This window comes from Cyrtonyx montezumae, unplaced genomic scaffold, assembly GCF_038088225.1.
Source record: "Cyrtonyx montezumae isolate F1298 unplaced genomic scaffold, pur_monq_1.0 scaffold_17, whole genome shotgun sequence".
NCBI classification, from domain to species: domain Eukaryota; kingdom Metazoa; phylum Chordata; class Aves; order Galliformes; family Odontophoridae; genus Cyrtonyx; species Cyrtonyx montezumae.
This window is the reverse complement of record NW_027071903.1, coordinates 24,013,345-24,026,022: the sequence shown is the minus strand read 5'-3', so window position 1 is coordinate 24,026,022 and position 12,678 is coordinate 24,013,345. Positions and strand designations below refer to the sequence as shown.

At 43.6% G+C, this 12,678-nt stretch overlaps 1 protein-coding gene across 1 annotated transcript; it reads right to left on the bottom strand.

Annotated features, from left to right (window-relative positions):
* Positions 1–2,643: 2,643 nt before the first annotated feature.
* PYGO1 (pygopus family PHD finger 1) lies at positions 2,644–10,835 on the bottom strand. Its single transcript, XM_065734306.1, has 3 exons — positions 10,743–10,835; positions 6,329–6,414; positions 2,644–4,587 (listed from the first exon to the last, which is right to left on the bottom strand). Exons 1-3 carry the CDS (start codon positions 10,789–10,791, stop codon positions 3,472–3,474), a joined length of 1,251 nt encoding a protein of 416 aa, XP_065590378.1. The 5' UTR covers positions 10,792–10,835; the 3' UTR covers positions 2,644–3,471.
* Between the last annotated feature and the right edge of the window lie 1,843 nt (positions 10,836–12,678).

The following is a 12,678-nucleotide window of genomic DNA, read 5'->3' as shown; positions in this document are numbered from 1 at the left end:
GAAAAAACATTTTCAGCAGTATGAGCTGCATCTCTGAGCATGACAAGGTGCTAGTCAGCAGTGAGCCCTTGTAGCCCAGAAAGCCAGCAGAATCCTGGGCTGTACCAAAAGAGGGGTGGCAGCACAGGAAAGATGCAGAGCTTCTGGAGTGGGCTCAGAGGAGAGCCACGAAGATGATCAGGGCCTCTTCTATGCAGAAAAGCTGAGGGAGTTGGGCTTGTTTAGCTTGGCCTTCCAGTATTTCAAGGGAAATCACAAGCATGAAGGGGTGTGACTTTTTACATGGTCTGATAGTGGCAGGACAAGAGGGAATGACTTTGAACTAAAAGAGGGAAGATTTAGGTTAGATGTTAGGAATTTCCTGGCAGGGGGTTGGAACTAAATGATCTTTAAAGTCCTCTCCAATCGAAGCCATTCTATGATGATTCTATGATTTTACTTAGACAGGATGCAGGCATTTCCCACAAAAACATAAAGGTTTGTAAGATCTACAGAATCTTTGCAATATTTTGGTATGGAACACCAGTACAGTCTAAATCACTAATAACAAAAGAATCATGTGATAGTTCAATACAAACTGTTTCATGTAGAATACTACAGAAAACTTCACTATTCTAACCAGCCCTCCCTCCCACCCACCCTTCTATAACTAACTGCTAATTCTAACCAGCTGACATTTTCCTAGTACCTTACTAATAAAACACAATTGCTGTTTTTCCTATGCATACTTGAACTACTACTAGTCAATACATGCAGAGAAAAACAAAGTATAATCCTATCTCTAGGCAAAAAGTCCAGGGATGCCAAGAGCATACCAGTAGAATAAACATTTAGGCCAGATGACTTTTTGAGATCCTAATCCGTTCTACTTCTCTGATCAGCACGATAACAAGTTTGGTTTTGTTGTTTGTTATTTAATGCTTTTAAACTGGCATTGCTAATGCTTTGAATTTGCAGGTTAATACGCACAGTAAGGTCAGTGGGATATAAATCCAACATGGACACCCAGATTAGAAAATAAGTGAAATGATTTGTTAGACTAAGTTCCACAAGTATATTTTTAAGGCCTTACAACATTATATTTCAGAAGAAGTTCATAAGAACACAGTATTTAAATTCTAATGTCTTGGTAACTAACAAAGAAAACACCTAACTTGAAATAGGACTGAGAGAAGAAATTTCAAGAAATACACAACTATTTTGAATACAGTATCTGCTCCAAAACATTGAATCGTTAATTGGAATGGGGTGTGGAAAGGTTATGGTGAGCTGTAAGCCTGGATAACAATATACCCATGGGATCTTCTGTTGAACTTTCAGTCACTGAGCAAAATTTTGATTTCATTTGCGTTGCTCTGAGTCTGAACTACAACACTGACAATGTAAATTCTTACAGAAATTAAACTATTTCCAGAGGAATAAATCTGTATCAACAAGGTTTGTTTGTTCAGCTTTTTGTTTTTGTGTTGCTTTGCACTTCATTTTTTAAATATCACACCCCTAACAAAACACGATTAAGTTTAGTGTCTGTCAGAAATAAAGCAAGCAGCACTGAGAACAGAAGCCCTGGATCTACTTTACACTTTCTTTATATCCTGATAAAAGAAATCCTTAAGATAATATCTAATGTATAAATTAACAGTCCTTATCTCCTTTTTTCCTGATGAGAGGTGCTATAAAAGGGCAATACTATGCTTCTCGAGTAAAAGGGTATATAAAACTTTTCAGTATTAAAATTAAAGAAAGACAATTATGTACATCTGCAGAGAATTTCTCAGGACAGTGTAACGGTAGAGTTCATTTAAAATCAAACACAATGGCAAACTAGCAGATAGGCCTTTCTTTTCAGTCATTAACAAAACTCACCATAAAAATAGCCTTTAAATATATATGCCTGTATTCTCTATAGGCCTCTGTATCACTCATCACTGCAGATCTGAACATCCTTCATCATACTAAGGAACCTGACCAGGACCTTTAATATTTAACATATGATTTAGTTTTTTAGCAATCAGCAATTACGTTTCCAGAACAACAGTGAGCACTACAAGCCACCTATTACTACAGTACCACCTTTTATTAAGTTAAAGCAACACTTTTCTCTACAGAAACACTGATTTTTTTTCAATTGCATACACAACTTCAGCACTCTAAGGCCAAAGTGATCAAGGCTAGATGTTCCCCCACAAAAAAAAAGAAAAAAAAATGGGAGAGGTGTATATTCTTGACATCAAGAATAAGGTCAAACTACCCATAATTAAGGACAATTCTTAGAATCATACACTAAATTGTATTGCCCTTCATGCTTGCCAGTAAGATCTCAAGTTTGCTCAATTCCTGCTTGCTGGCTGCTGGTACAAGCTAAGCTTACAGACCTGAGAGTTGTATTGTCTTCGTTCAAGATTTCCTTCCCCCTCAAACTGCAAGACTGGCTGAGGCAGTGATTGGAATTCAGTATCACTACTCTGCAGGTCAAATTATCTTGCAGTTCAGAGTCTGCACTATACACACACCATTGCCTCACACCCTTCTTCTTGCCAAGTGGACAGCATAAGCTCAGGATGAATGAGCAGGCTCCAGCTAAAAGCTCTAAGAGATGGGCAGGACTTTCCCTGCTTAAATTCATTCACAGTTGAGGGTGGAAGCTATAGCCACCAACGAGGAGAGGATGAGCAAGAAATACGTAACTGCACAGGGGCTGCATCCTAATAGATGTGCTTAAGAAGAATGAAGAAAGGTTACACGTGCAACCTTAGGTTTGGTATTCTCTAGATTTAAAGCACTGGACTTAATCAACTTGGTCTGTACTAATTTCTTCCAAAGTAATCACATTTTGTAACTACTTCCTATACTGCAAAACCTAGTAAGAGTCCTCAGCAATTAAGTATTTGCCAAGAAGTCAAAAGAGCATTGCCTTTTCAAGGAAGGAAATATCAAGGCATACGATTTAGTGGGTTCCACTGTGTTACTAAGAACGGAATCACTGATTTTAGAATTGTGTTAATGCTTTAAGTTCAAAAATCAGAAAAAGCACATACAAAATCCTCTTATTTATTCTAAAAAAATACAAGCTATTTGTACTGCACATGTCCTCCATGTTATCTCCATGATACTCAAAGAACGGATAGCAAGAACATCAGCAATGGACATCCAGCAACAAAAGAAAAAATAGCAATGAGTATTTGCAAGTACAGTACCATTAAAACTGAATAGTAAATACTAGTGTTAGTTAACACATTAATACTAGCACATCCTACTTCTGATCATTGTCAAAAGAAAATTCCACCCCGTCAAACATTTGCACACAAAGTTAAAAGTACAAAAGTTGAGATGGAACTTCATGAATGAAAACAGATAAGGGGAAAATAATATGACAGCAATCAAACAATCGATTGTCTTCAGAACATGAAGTACTCAATTCACAACCAAATCTTCATACTAAGTAGCTCAACCACTACCACCAATTTTTTGTTAGCCATCCGTATTCAGTGCAGGTGGCCCTGCAGTCTCTCTCGTACGCATGAGCTGGACGTCTTTGTCAGCCATGCACGTATCACAGCCCCACACTGCTGATGCTTCTGCTGTAAGAAGGCCGTAAGCTGACTCAGTCATACCAGTACAGATTCGATGAAACCATTTTTGACATGAGGCTTCACACAGGATGGCATCCTGGTCATCGTTAACTTCATGTGTACAAATCCCACATGGATAGACGGGTTCAGAGGACGAGTGGCCGTGACGACTGGGATGAAGGGGTGTTTTGCTGCTCTTTTCAGAGTTGCATCCTTCTGCAGTACCTCGAGGCTGGCGGGACTTACTCTGAGTCCCATTTGAATGGCCAGCATTAGTGTTATCCACACTATTAGAATGGCTACTATCCTGATTTACCACATTGTTTCGAGTAACGTTTTTTAGGTCATTGTTACCTTGACTCACAATGTCCTCTGTCCTGTGATGATGCTGAAGAGCAGCAGTGTTCTGGCTGGATGCTTTGCTTGCACCTTGACTAAAGTCTTGCTTTTGTGCTGATGATTTTGTCTGGTTGTAAGTGCTTGGTGGAGGAACAAAAGAGTGGCTCGACTCCAGCTGAGAATTTGGGAAATTTGAACTGCTTCCAGGACCAAAGTTAGGTGGCACATCAGGTATCTGTCCAGAATGGCCAAAGTTCTCACCAGGATTTGGTCTGAAATGTTGAGGGGGCATACTGACATTTTGATTTATCTGACTGCCACTATAAGGTGGTTGATTCCCAAAACCTGGGCTATCATGTGGACCAAAGCTGAAAGAGTGGGGTCGACTAAAACCCATTCCTACAGGGTTTTGAGGAAGAGGGTGTGGCTGATTTCTGAGGGAATAGGAACCACCATATGGCGTGGACACTCTGTGTAGCATGTGAGGTGGCATTCTGAAAGTGTTATAGTTTCCAAAGCCAGGATAACCAGGATTACTAAAATAAGGATTTCCTGAAGGAAGTGGTTTATAAGAGACGGTATTATAGTTGTCATCAAATGGATTTGCAGCTACAAGGTGGTCAGAGCTTGGATTCGGCGGTGGTGCATATTCAGATGGAGGTGGAAATGAAGATCCCTAAAAACATTTTAAATACAACATTTCTATTAGTTTTACCGTGTCTCTATAAGAGACACCAACCACAAGGTCCTGGATTAGCAGCACTACTGCTAAAATCACAGTTCAGCTGTTGTGTAAATCTCACTCACCATTACCCACCAACATACCTGAAATTTCAGTGAAGGGAAGAGAGGAGTTTGGGCTCCAGATAACAGTGATTTATAAACATCTTAGTGTTTTAAAAACTGTGCAGTTCTGTAAGCGTGCTTCTGAAGACACTACTTAATGCATGAATTTTTCCTCCCTGCATTTTCTACTTAATAAAAGCAGCAAAACAAAAAACTACGTGTCCTTTAAATACACACATAGAACATTTCTGAAATGTTGAAGAGCAGATTTGGAGTATTTCCTTACATTTTGAGTTTACTGACAGTACATCTCTCAAGACACACCACTTCCGTGAGAATATACAAACATAAAGAAAAGTATAGATAACACAGAAGTCTGTGCACAAGAATTTTCTATATTCAGTGTACCACACAGAAGTGTCCCTTAAGAACACAGATAAGATAGTTTGTGGACTATCTGTTAAGTACTGCCAGTACGATTAAAATATAAGAATTTCTGGTTAGAAAGAATAATCAAGTCTTTAATGGAGCTCAGAGGCTGCTAGAATGTCCTCAGGGTGGCTACACAAATGAATCTCATTCTAGACTAGCCTATGGGGAACATTAAGCTACTGCACCTTCACCTCAGCTCCTCATAGAAAGGATGGCTTCCTATTCATAAACTAAGGCTGATTTTGTTTTTTTTTAATCTTGTTTGGTTGGTTTTTTTCCTCCAAATTTCTGCTGTCCTGCACATTTCGAATCTGGTAGGAAAAAAGAGGAAACTACTCCACCTGCCCTCTAGAGTATCACCATTCAACAAGAAAGCTCCACCAGTAGAGAGACCTGAAACTCTGCAATTAACTGGTTATTTCTTAGAGCAGGTTTCAACATGACTACTTTGAAAGGAAACAAAAAATGAGAAGACAAATCCCCAGGGATTGGAATCAATTAATAATGGATAGGCCTAAGAGAAAGTGATCGTTTGACCTACGTAAATACAACTACTCCCTCTGGGCAGTAAAAAATTAACAGATACTCTCACTCAATGCTGAACGAATACACAAAGGAACATTCGGCTCTACAGATATCCAATTACTTTAGATGTTTTGGCTTCATTTCCAGAAACAGAAACTGTATAGAAATGCCAGTTTGCAAGGATTCACTAGAAAGGAGCTGAACCTGCTTTTGTTTGAAAATCAACTGGGTAATATGCCAGGAGTTTGGTCAAAGTATTAAGAAACTGCACTGATCCATTTGCCCACAAATCTACATACATAGGGATAAAAATAAGAAAAAAAAAGTAGCTTCATTGCAATTCTTCATGCTGTACAGATTGCTACCAATAGCTACACAGTCACTAAAAGAAAGGCTGTCTCAGAATCAAATCCATATGGTAAAATATAAGTCTCACAGTCTCGCTGTACTCCCCTCATAGGGCTTTGGCAACCTACAAAGACCAAAAATAACTTTAGTGAGGATGACTAGTATGATAAAGTTTAATGAGGGGAGTTAAAATTTCAGCTTCACAGTACAACTAAAATATTTTGTATGTAAAAGCAGTTTGTGAGAACAGGCTGATATTCTGAACAAAGTCGTTTCAGCAAACAACACCTGAGTACGCTGCTTATTAAGAATCAAAGGGAATTTACCTGTGCATTTGCTTTGCGCTTTTTCTTATCAGGGCTTCCAAGTTGTACTCCTGGTCCTCCTAACCCATCCAATCCACCATCACCACCTACAAAATTTCAAGCAGTGCAGTTCTGCATTAGTTTACTTACAGACCATATTTCAAGTACGTCCGTTTGTCACAGAAGAGATATCTGTTACAGATACTGAACTTACAATGCATGGCATCAGAATTAATGCAAGTCCTCAAGAAGCAAATACACAGAGATAAAAGTCAGCATACATCACATACAGCTATCCAACTATTACCATGTTAATGTCCAATTTATGCTCATTACAGTTTGAATAAAGCTTTCCTTTTATTTTATGCCTATTATTCCCCAGGTTCTTAAAATCTCTACTTCAATTGAAGTACTTCTTACTTGCATAAAGCATTAAACTTTTAGAAGAACTGCTTAAAACCATGCCTAAGATTCACCTCCTATTTAACTTAGGCAGACATGGCAGTTATCACACACACAGTATGACACACAACAGTTCGTTACAATATGCCATGAAGGAAAAAAAAAGCAGTAGCACATCTGTGAATATTCACTGGAAACATGCCACACTGTATAGATACACCTCCATTACATCACATCTGAATTTCTTAAATGGAAGACTTGATCAAATAAAAAGACACCTGCCAAACATGAGAGAGGCTGTAGGTCAGTCTGACTTACTCTGCAGAGATCTCCTTAAGTAATTAAGCATGGCTGCTCTGGCAAACAAAATAAAAACTTAAAAAAAGAAAGTAAAAATTGTTCATTTCATTGATTGCTTCATCTGATCTATACAAAGAGATATCTGTACTTCACTCGGTACACATCCCAACCATAAGAGCACAACAAGCTCTCATAGTAGGATAAGGTGAGGCTTTCGTTTCTAAAACTCTATTTAGAGCTTAGGTTCTAGCACATCCCTTATTATCCCACTAGTTCTAGCACATCCCTTATTATCCCACTAGTTTTGCCTTCAGAGGGTTCAAAAGATTTACCACAATTTGGGAATGCAAAAGCAACCATGAGTCAACACTCAGAAGTCACTTTCAGGTTACACGACAACACTCCATCCTCAGATTTTAACACCGTAACATTAAGAAACTACATGCTTATTTTTTCCTAGGCCCATTAAGGTAACTGTTTGCTTTAACAAAATTGTAAGAATAACAGCATAAAACCATACAGGCTGAAAAAAGTTACTGTTATTTGTTAAAAACTCAAATTATGAACACAAGTCAAACTTTATCAAGATGTAAGCATAAAGAGAAACCCACGTGTTTGGCTGTACCAACCTGAAAATAACAGAATTATCAGCAGTATAATGCAGAGTAGTGTCACATGTGACATCACACCAGCTCTACGTTACACCAGTATTCCCGGCAGACAGCTGAACCAGCTTCAGCATAACACAATCTCCCATGTCACAAAGAATTACATCTCCTATATGCAAACTAAAACATGCAACAGTTACTTCGAATACTCTGATCAAAGGAAACCAACAGCCACGCACTGCAGTGAGCTCTCACTCCCAGCAATTCCCTTTTTTCCTTACACTCAGCCTTTGCCCCCTTCCCCTCAACACACAAATACCTTTTTGCCTTAACAGGTTTCAGGGAAATTACCAGTCCTACTTCAAATAAAATCCCATTTGATTTGAGCTTTAGTAAGTTCCTTTTGGCTTTGACTGTCGCTGTAGAGATTTCATCTCTGTTTTATGTATATGTAATTCCCAAAACATTTCATTACGCATAAGATAGAGGTAATTGGACCTCTCAAATCAACACCTATCATTACTGGCAAATTCTGAGTCTGAATTTCAGAGACTACAGCATGAAGTCATGATCCAGTTCCCAAAATAAACTCATGCTTGAGCATAGTGTATCCTGGTACAGCCTACCATCGGAGCAGCGAGGGATTAGGCTGGAGAAAAAAAAAAATGCCATTAAGCCTTGATTTAGAATATACAACGCTGCATGCACTTTGCACAGTATGCAGCCACGCTGCCTGTACATACAAAATGATCACTACACAGAGTTTGGTATAAAGATGACAAACACCCCTTAAATTCCAACCTTATACATCATCTTCTCAACTACTTGCTCAAAGCTGTCTCTGCTCCTCCCATCAGCTGCTTTTCCTCCAGAACTCTTTTATGGAAGATTGTACTGCGAGCACTCTTCCTTACAACTGCAAAAAATACACTTCTCCATATGGTCCTATATTCTTAATACATCAACAATGGTAACTGCTGATAGCAACGTTACAAATATTCTGATTTCTTTTAATTCAACAACTAGCAGCAGAGAAATGACTACATCTACAATCAAGTGGAATATCGTGAACCATAGGAGCGTGCTGATTTACATCAGAGAAGTTACAACTTTGTAAAATTACACACAAGCTTCCTCTCTCAGATCTCATTCTTCAAAAACGTTAGTGTGTAAATCTCTGGATTCTGTAATAAAAGCCACCAATTACTGCACAGATTACTCACGTGGGGAAAGTCAGTCATTTGCAGAACTGAGTCCTATGCCCGGAATATACAGAGCTTTTGTATTTGCAGTTCTCACTGTGTGAGGCCAGTGATTTAACTTAACCCCACAAATTTGTTTTCCCTGTGGATTTTATAATGATTTAAATTATACATGAAAGGAAGCTCAATGTTAGTCCGAGCATACCTCCAGAAGAAGAGTGAATGAGAGCCATTTTCATGCAGCCAAAATAAACTTTCAGGAAAGTCACTCCTGGTACCTGCCACACAGACTCGTCTTTAAGCCATATACTGAACATTTTGGAGTGTTGTGATATTTGCACAAAGGGTGCAAAATAATTACTTCATCTGTCACTAATTTTGCAGGAAAAAAGATCAATCTGTTTGACTGGAACATCTTGTACTTAGATGGACTTGAGAGATATAAATACATATCTGATATCTATGCCCCTGTTGTATATTGTGACTAAATTGTATTTTGGCTATTTGCACTTGGACAGCACACAGGGAGCAAATCCCACACCCCCTCTGACTTCACACACAGACACTTTCAATGTGAGTGCAGAGAACTGAAATATGCAGTTCTGCCTACACAGTCAGATATTATGATTTAGTGTATATTTATGCCGTACTTAACATGCTGCAAATACACTATGGAGTATTTTCCTATTCACTGACAAACCTCTGCCTGGGATCTTACAGGTTGGGAGCCGCAGCCTTTTTTTTTTTACAGTGCCCAAAGTAAGAACATTTCCCAGCAGTTACAAATGGTCAAATATACTTTTTATTGTGGACAGAAAACCAGAGAGCCAAGCTTCAACCAGAGCCGGTGAGCCTGCTCCGCGGGCCTGATCCCGCAAAGTCTGAGGTGAAGCAGCGGTCGTACAGAACTCGGCAGTACCTCCAGTGTGTGAAACTGTGTGCATGTATTTGCAGCATCAGAGCTCGGGAGCGGAGCCTAATGAATCCCAGTCCCCTTTGTAAAGCTGCCGCATGTTTCCGTTCTCTCACCCTCGAGGTTGCGATCCAGCTGTTACCAGACCCGTTTTGGAGAAGCGAACTGTAAATCAATGACAACACGCGTAACAGAGCTCCCCCCCCTCACCGCTCAGCCACCCACAAAAAGCTTAAAACATCAAGAACAATGGAATCCCAGGGATGAAGAAGGAGGAGAGGAAAAGAGAAGCGGTAAACTTCGGGTCTTACAACGCCACAATTTTCACCCAACTCATTATTTCAGTCGGGAACGCATTTCTGCCCTTAAGGACCGTGTGGACACAGTAACTGCCGCGCAAACCGATGGCTGCTGCCTTCAGAGTCAAGCGTGCAGCCCAAGGCAGAGCAGACAGCGTGCTTCTACCTTTCTCCGCGTACATTTCAAAGCGGTGCCCGTTCAGACCTCACCACCAGAACCACACACCGGGACTACTAATGAAAGAAAAAGGGAAAAAAAACGCGGAGAGGAAACAAAATCCCAACTGAAATCAAACGCGGGGCAGAGGACCGAGCGCTCCGTGCGATATGCGGGCTCCGCATCGACACCAACTCGGACATGTGGCACTGCCGACGTATTCCCTTGCACCAACTGTACGCACGCCGCATACTAATGGGCGGCACAGGCAGCAAAACACAACAGCGATCGCCGCGCAGCGCCCAGCCCGACACTTCGGCATCTCCAGGCCCGGAGGCGGCGGGAACCCGTGGGGCCGGGCCGGGCCGCGCCGAGCAAACTTAGCGCGGCCCCGCTCCGCCCTACCCTGCCGCAGGGGGCGAGCCCGGGGCGGAGGGCCGGCGGCTCGAGGCCCGGCACGCAGCGGCTCGGGGCCGGCATCCCCGCGGGCTCCCTTAGGGTTCCCCCGGCCGGAGTTAGGCCCCGGCCCGCGCCCACCCCGCTCCCCGCCGTACCTCGGGATCTCTTGAGCGCGATGGGGTCCTTCTCCTGTTCCGCTGACATTACAGACAGCGGCGCATGGCTCCCAGGGCGGCAGGAATCGGGGCTCTTTGATGCTGCTGCCGCCGCCGGCCCGCACCCCGCCCCCTCCGCCCCCGCCTCCTCCGCCGCCGCCCCCTCCCGCCGCAGCCGTACCCGCCGCCGCCGCCCGACTTTGCAAACTTTAGGAGCGGGAGAGCTCCGCGGCGAGCGGAATGCCGCGAACGCCGTCCGTGTGCCGCGCGGGGCTCCGTGGGACGCGGCTGCCGCTCCGGGCAGGGCCCCCTGGTTCCGCCGCCCCGCCCGGCCCCGCCGCCGTGCCCCGCGCAGCGCCCCCCTCGGCCGCCGGCGCCGCTCGGCGCCCCGGGCGGAGGGCGGCACTCCGCACCCGGCCCCCGCCGCCGGGAACAAAGAGCGCCCCGCCGGCACGCGCCGCTCCGTGCGGCGGGACGGGCTCGTGCTGGCTGTGCCGGCGGCTGCGGGGTTTGGGGGGAGCGCCCAGCGCGCGGCCGTCGGGGCGAGGTGGGGGGGTGGGACTCTCCGGGCTCCGTGCAGGTAACGCTCCTCAGGACACAGCTCGGCCGTGCCGAGGTTTTACGGCTTCTCCGCGTATCGTCTCCCGCGACGCGCGCTCGAGGCTCGCTTCTCACCTCCGGGCTGCTTCTCCGCGTTTCGCGGCGCTGCCGGAGCCGGCAGGTGGGCACAGCCCGGGCGGAGGTCCCTCCTCGGGGCGGGGCTCCGTCACACAGGTGGGGCGTGGGAACCCCCCGAGCCCGTGCGAGGTGACAGCCCGCGCCGCCCCTCCTGCCTCCCAAAATGGCTGTCAGCAGCGTTACAGGTGGAGTCCTCATCCCGGGCCAAAACTATTCAGTAACTGTACCAAACGGCCCCGGGGTAAGGGCTGATCCTCCCTTAAGTGGCATGGCGATGTCCATCCAGCTGTCCTTGTTCGTCATGTCACAGTACCTTTCCAGAGCTCCCCGATATTCGGTTACTGCCTCGCGCAGAGGACCGACGGGGCAGGGCTGCAGGATAAGAAGCGCTGTTTGTATAAAGGTTGATACAACAGAGTAACTATTGTTACCATCTTCTTGCTTTCACGTTTCGCAATTCTAACTAAATAAAGTTATTCATTTTTTTATATCACTTTCTGTCTTTCCCCAGACATCATTTTTATTTGTCCACAGTCTTTGCAGCAATCTCAGTGTGCGTGTACCTTGAAGTATAGCACACTGCCGAAATTCTCATGAGGTCTCCTGGTTAATTTTGTGTAATCTTGCTGAAGCATGGCTCGTTATTAGCGAGGTGGGTGTGAGCTCAGCTATATCTGCAGGAGGATGTCTTGGCTGTGAAGAGATTTGCATTTTCTGTGATGGAGCTTGCTGTAGGCCTAGATGATTCTCCCAGGACTGCACAAGCTTTTGTGCAAGGCTGCCTTGTAATAGCATGTAGACTGTAATTATGGATGTGCAGATTGATGTCACCGAGTCTGTAAGGGCTCCTAGGGGATGATTGTCTGCATCGGAAATGGGAGCGGGGAATTCAGACTTTAACCCAGTGCTCTAATTGCCAAAAATGGTCTGTTTTGCTGTTCATCCAAATTCAGTTTTAGCTTGTGCTTGTGATTGTAGTGAGTAGTCTGTGGGAATGCTGTTAGAGCAGCTTTACACTTCTAAAGCTACTTGTGAAATGGCTGAAGCAATGTCTGGACAGGAATTAATTCACTTGCTCAGATGCCTACAGCAGCATCTCAGACACTTCAAGAGCCTATGAAAAAACTCATTATTACACACTGCTGACCACCTGATTGCCATGCAGCTCATTAGTTGTCCTTAAGGTCAATTCATCATTTCTTCCACTCAAAGATTCACATTAATTAATAAAACTCAGGGGTACTTAATAACAGCTTAC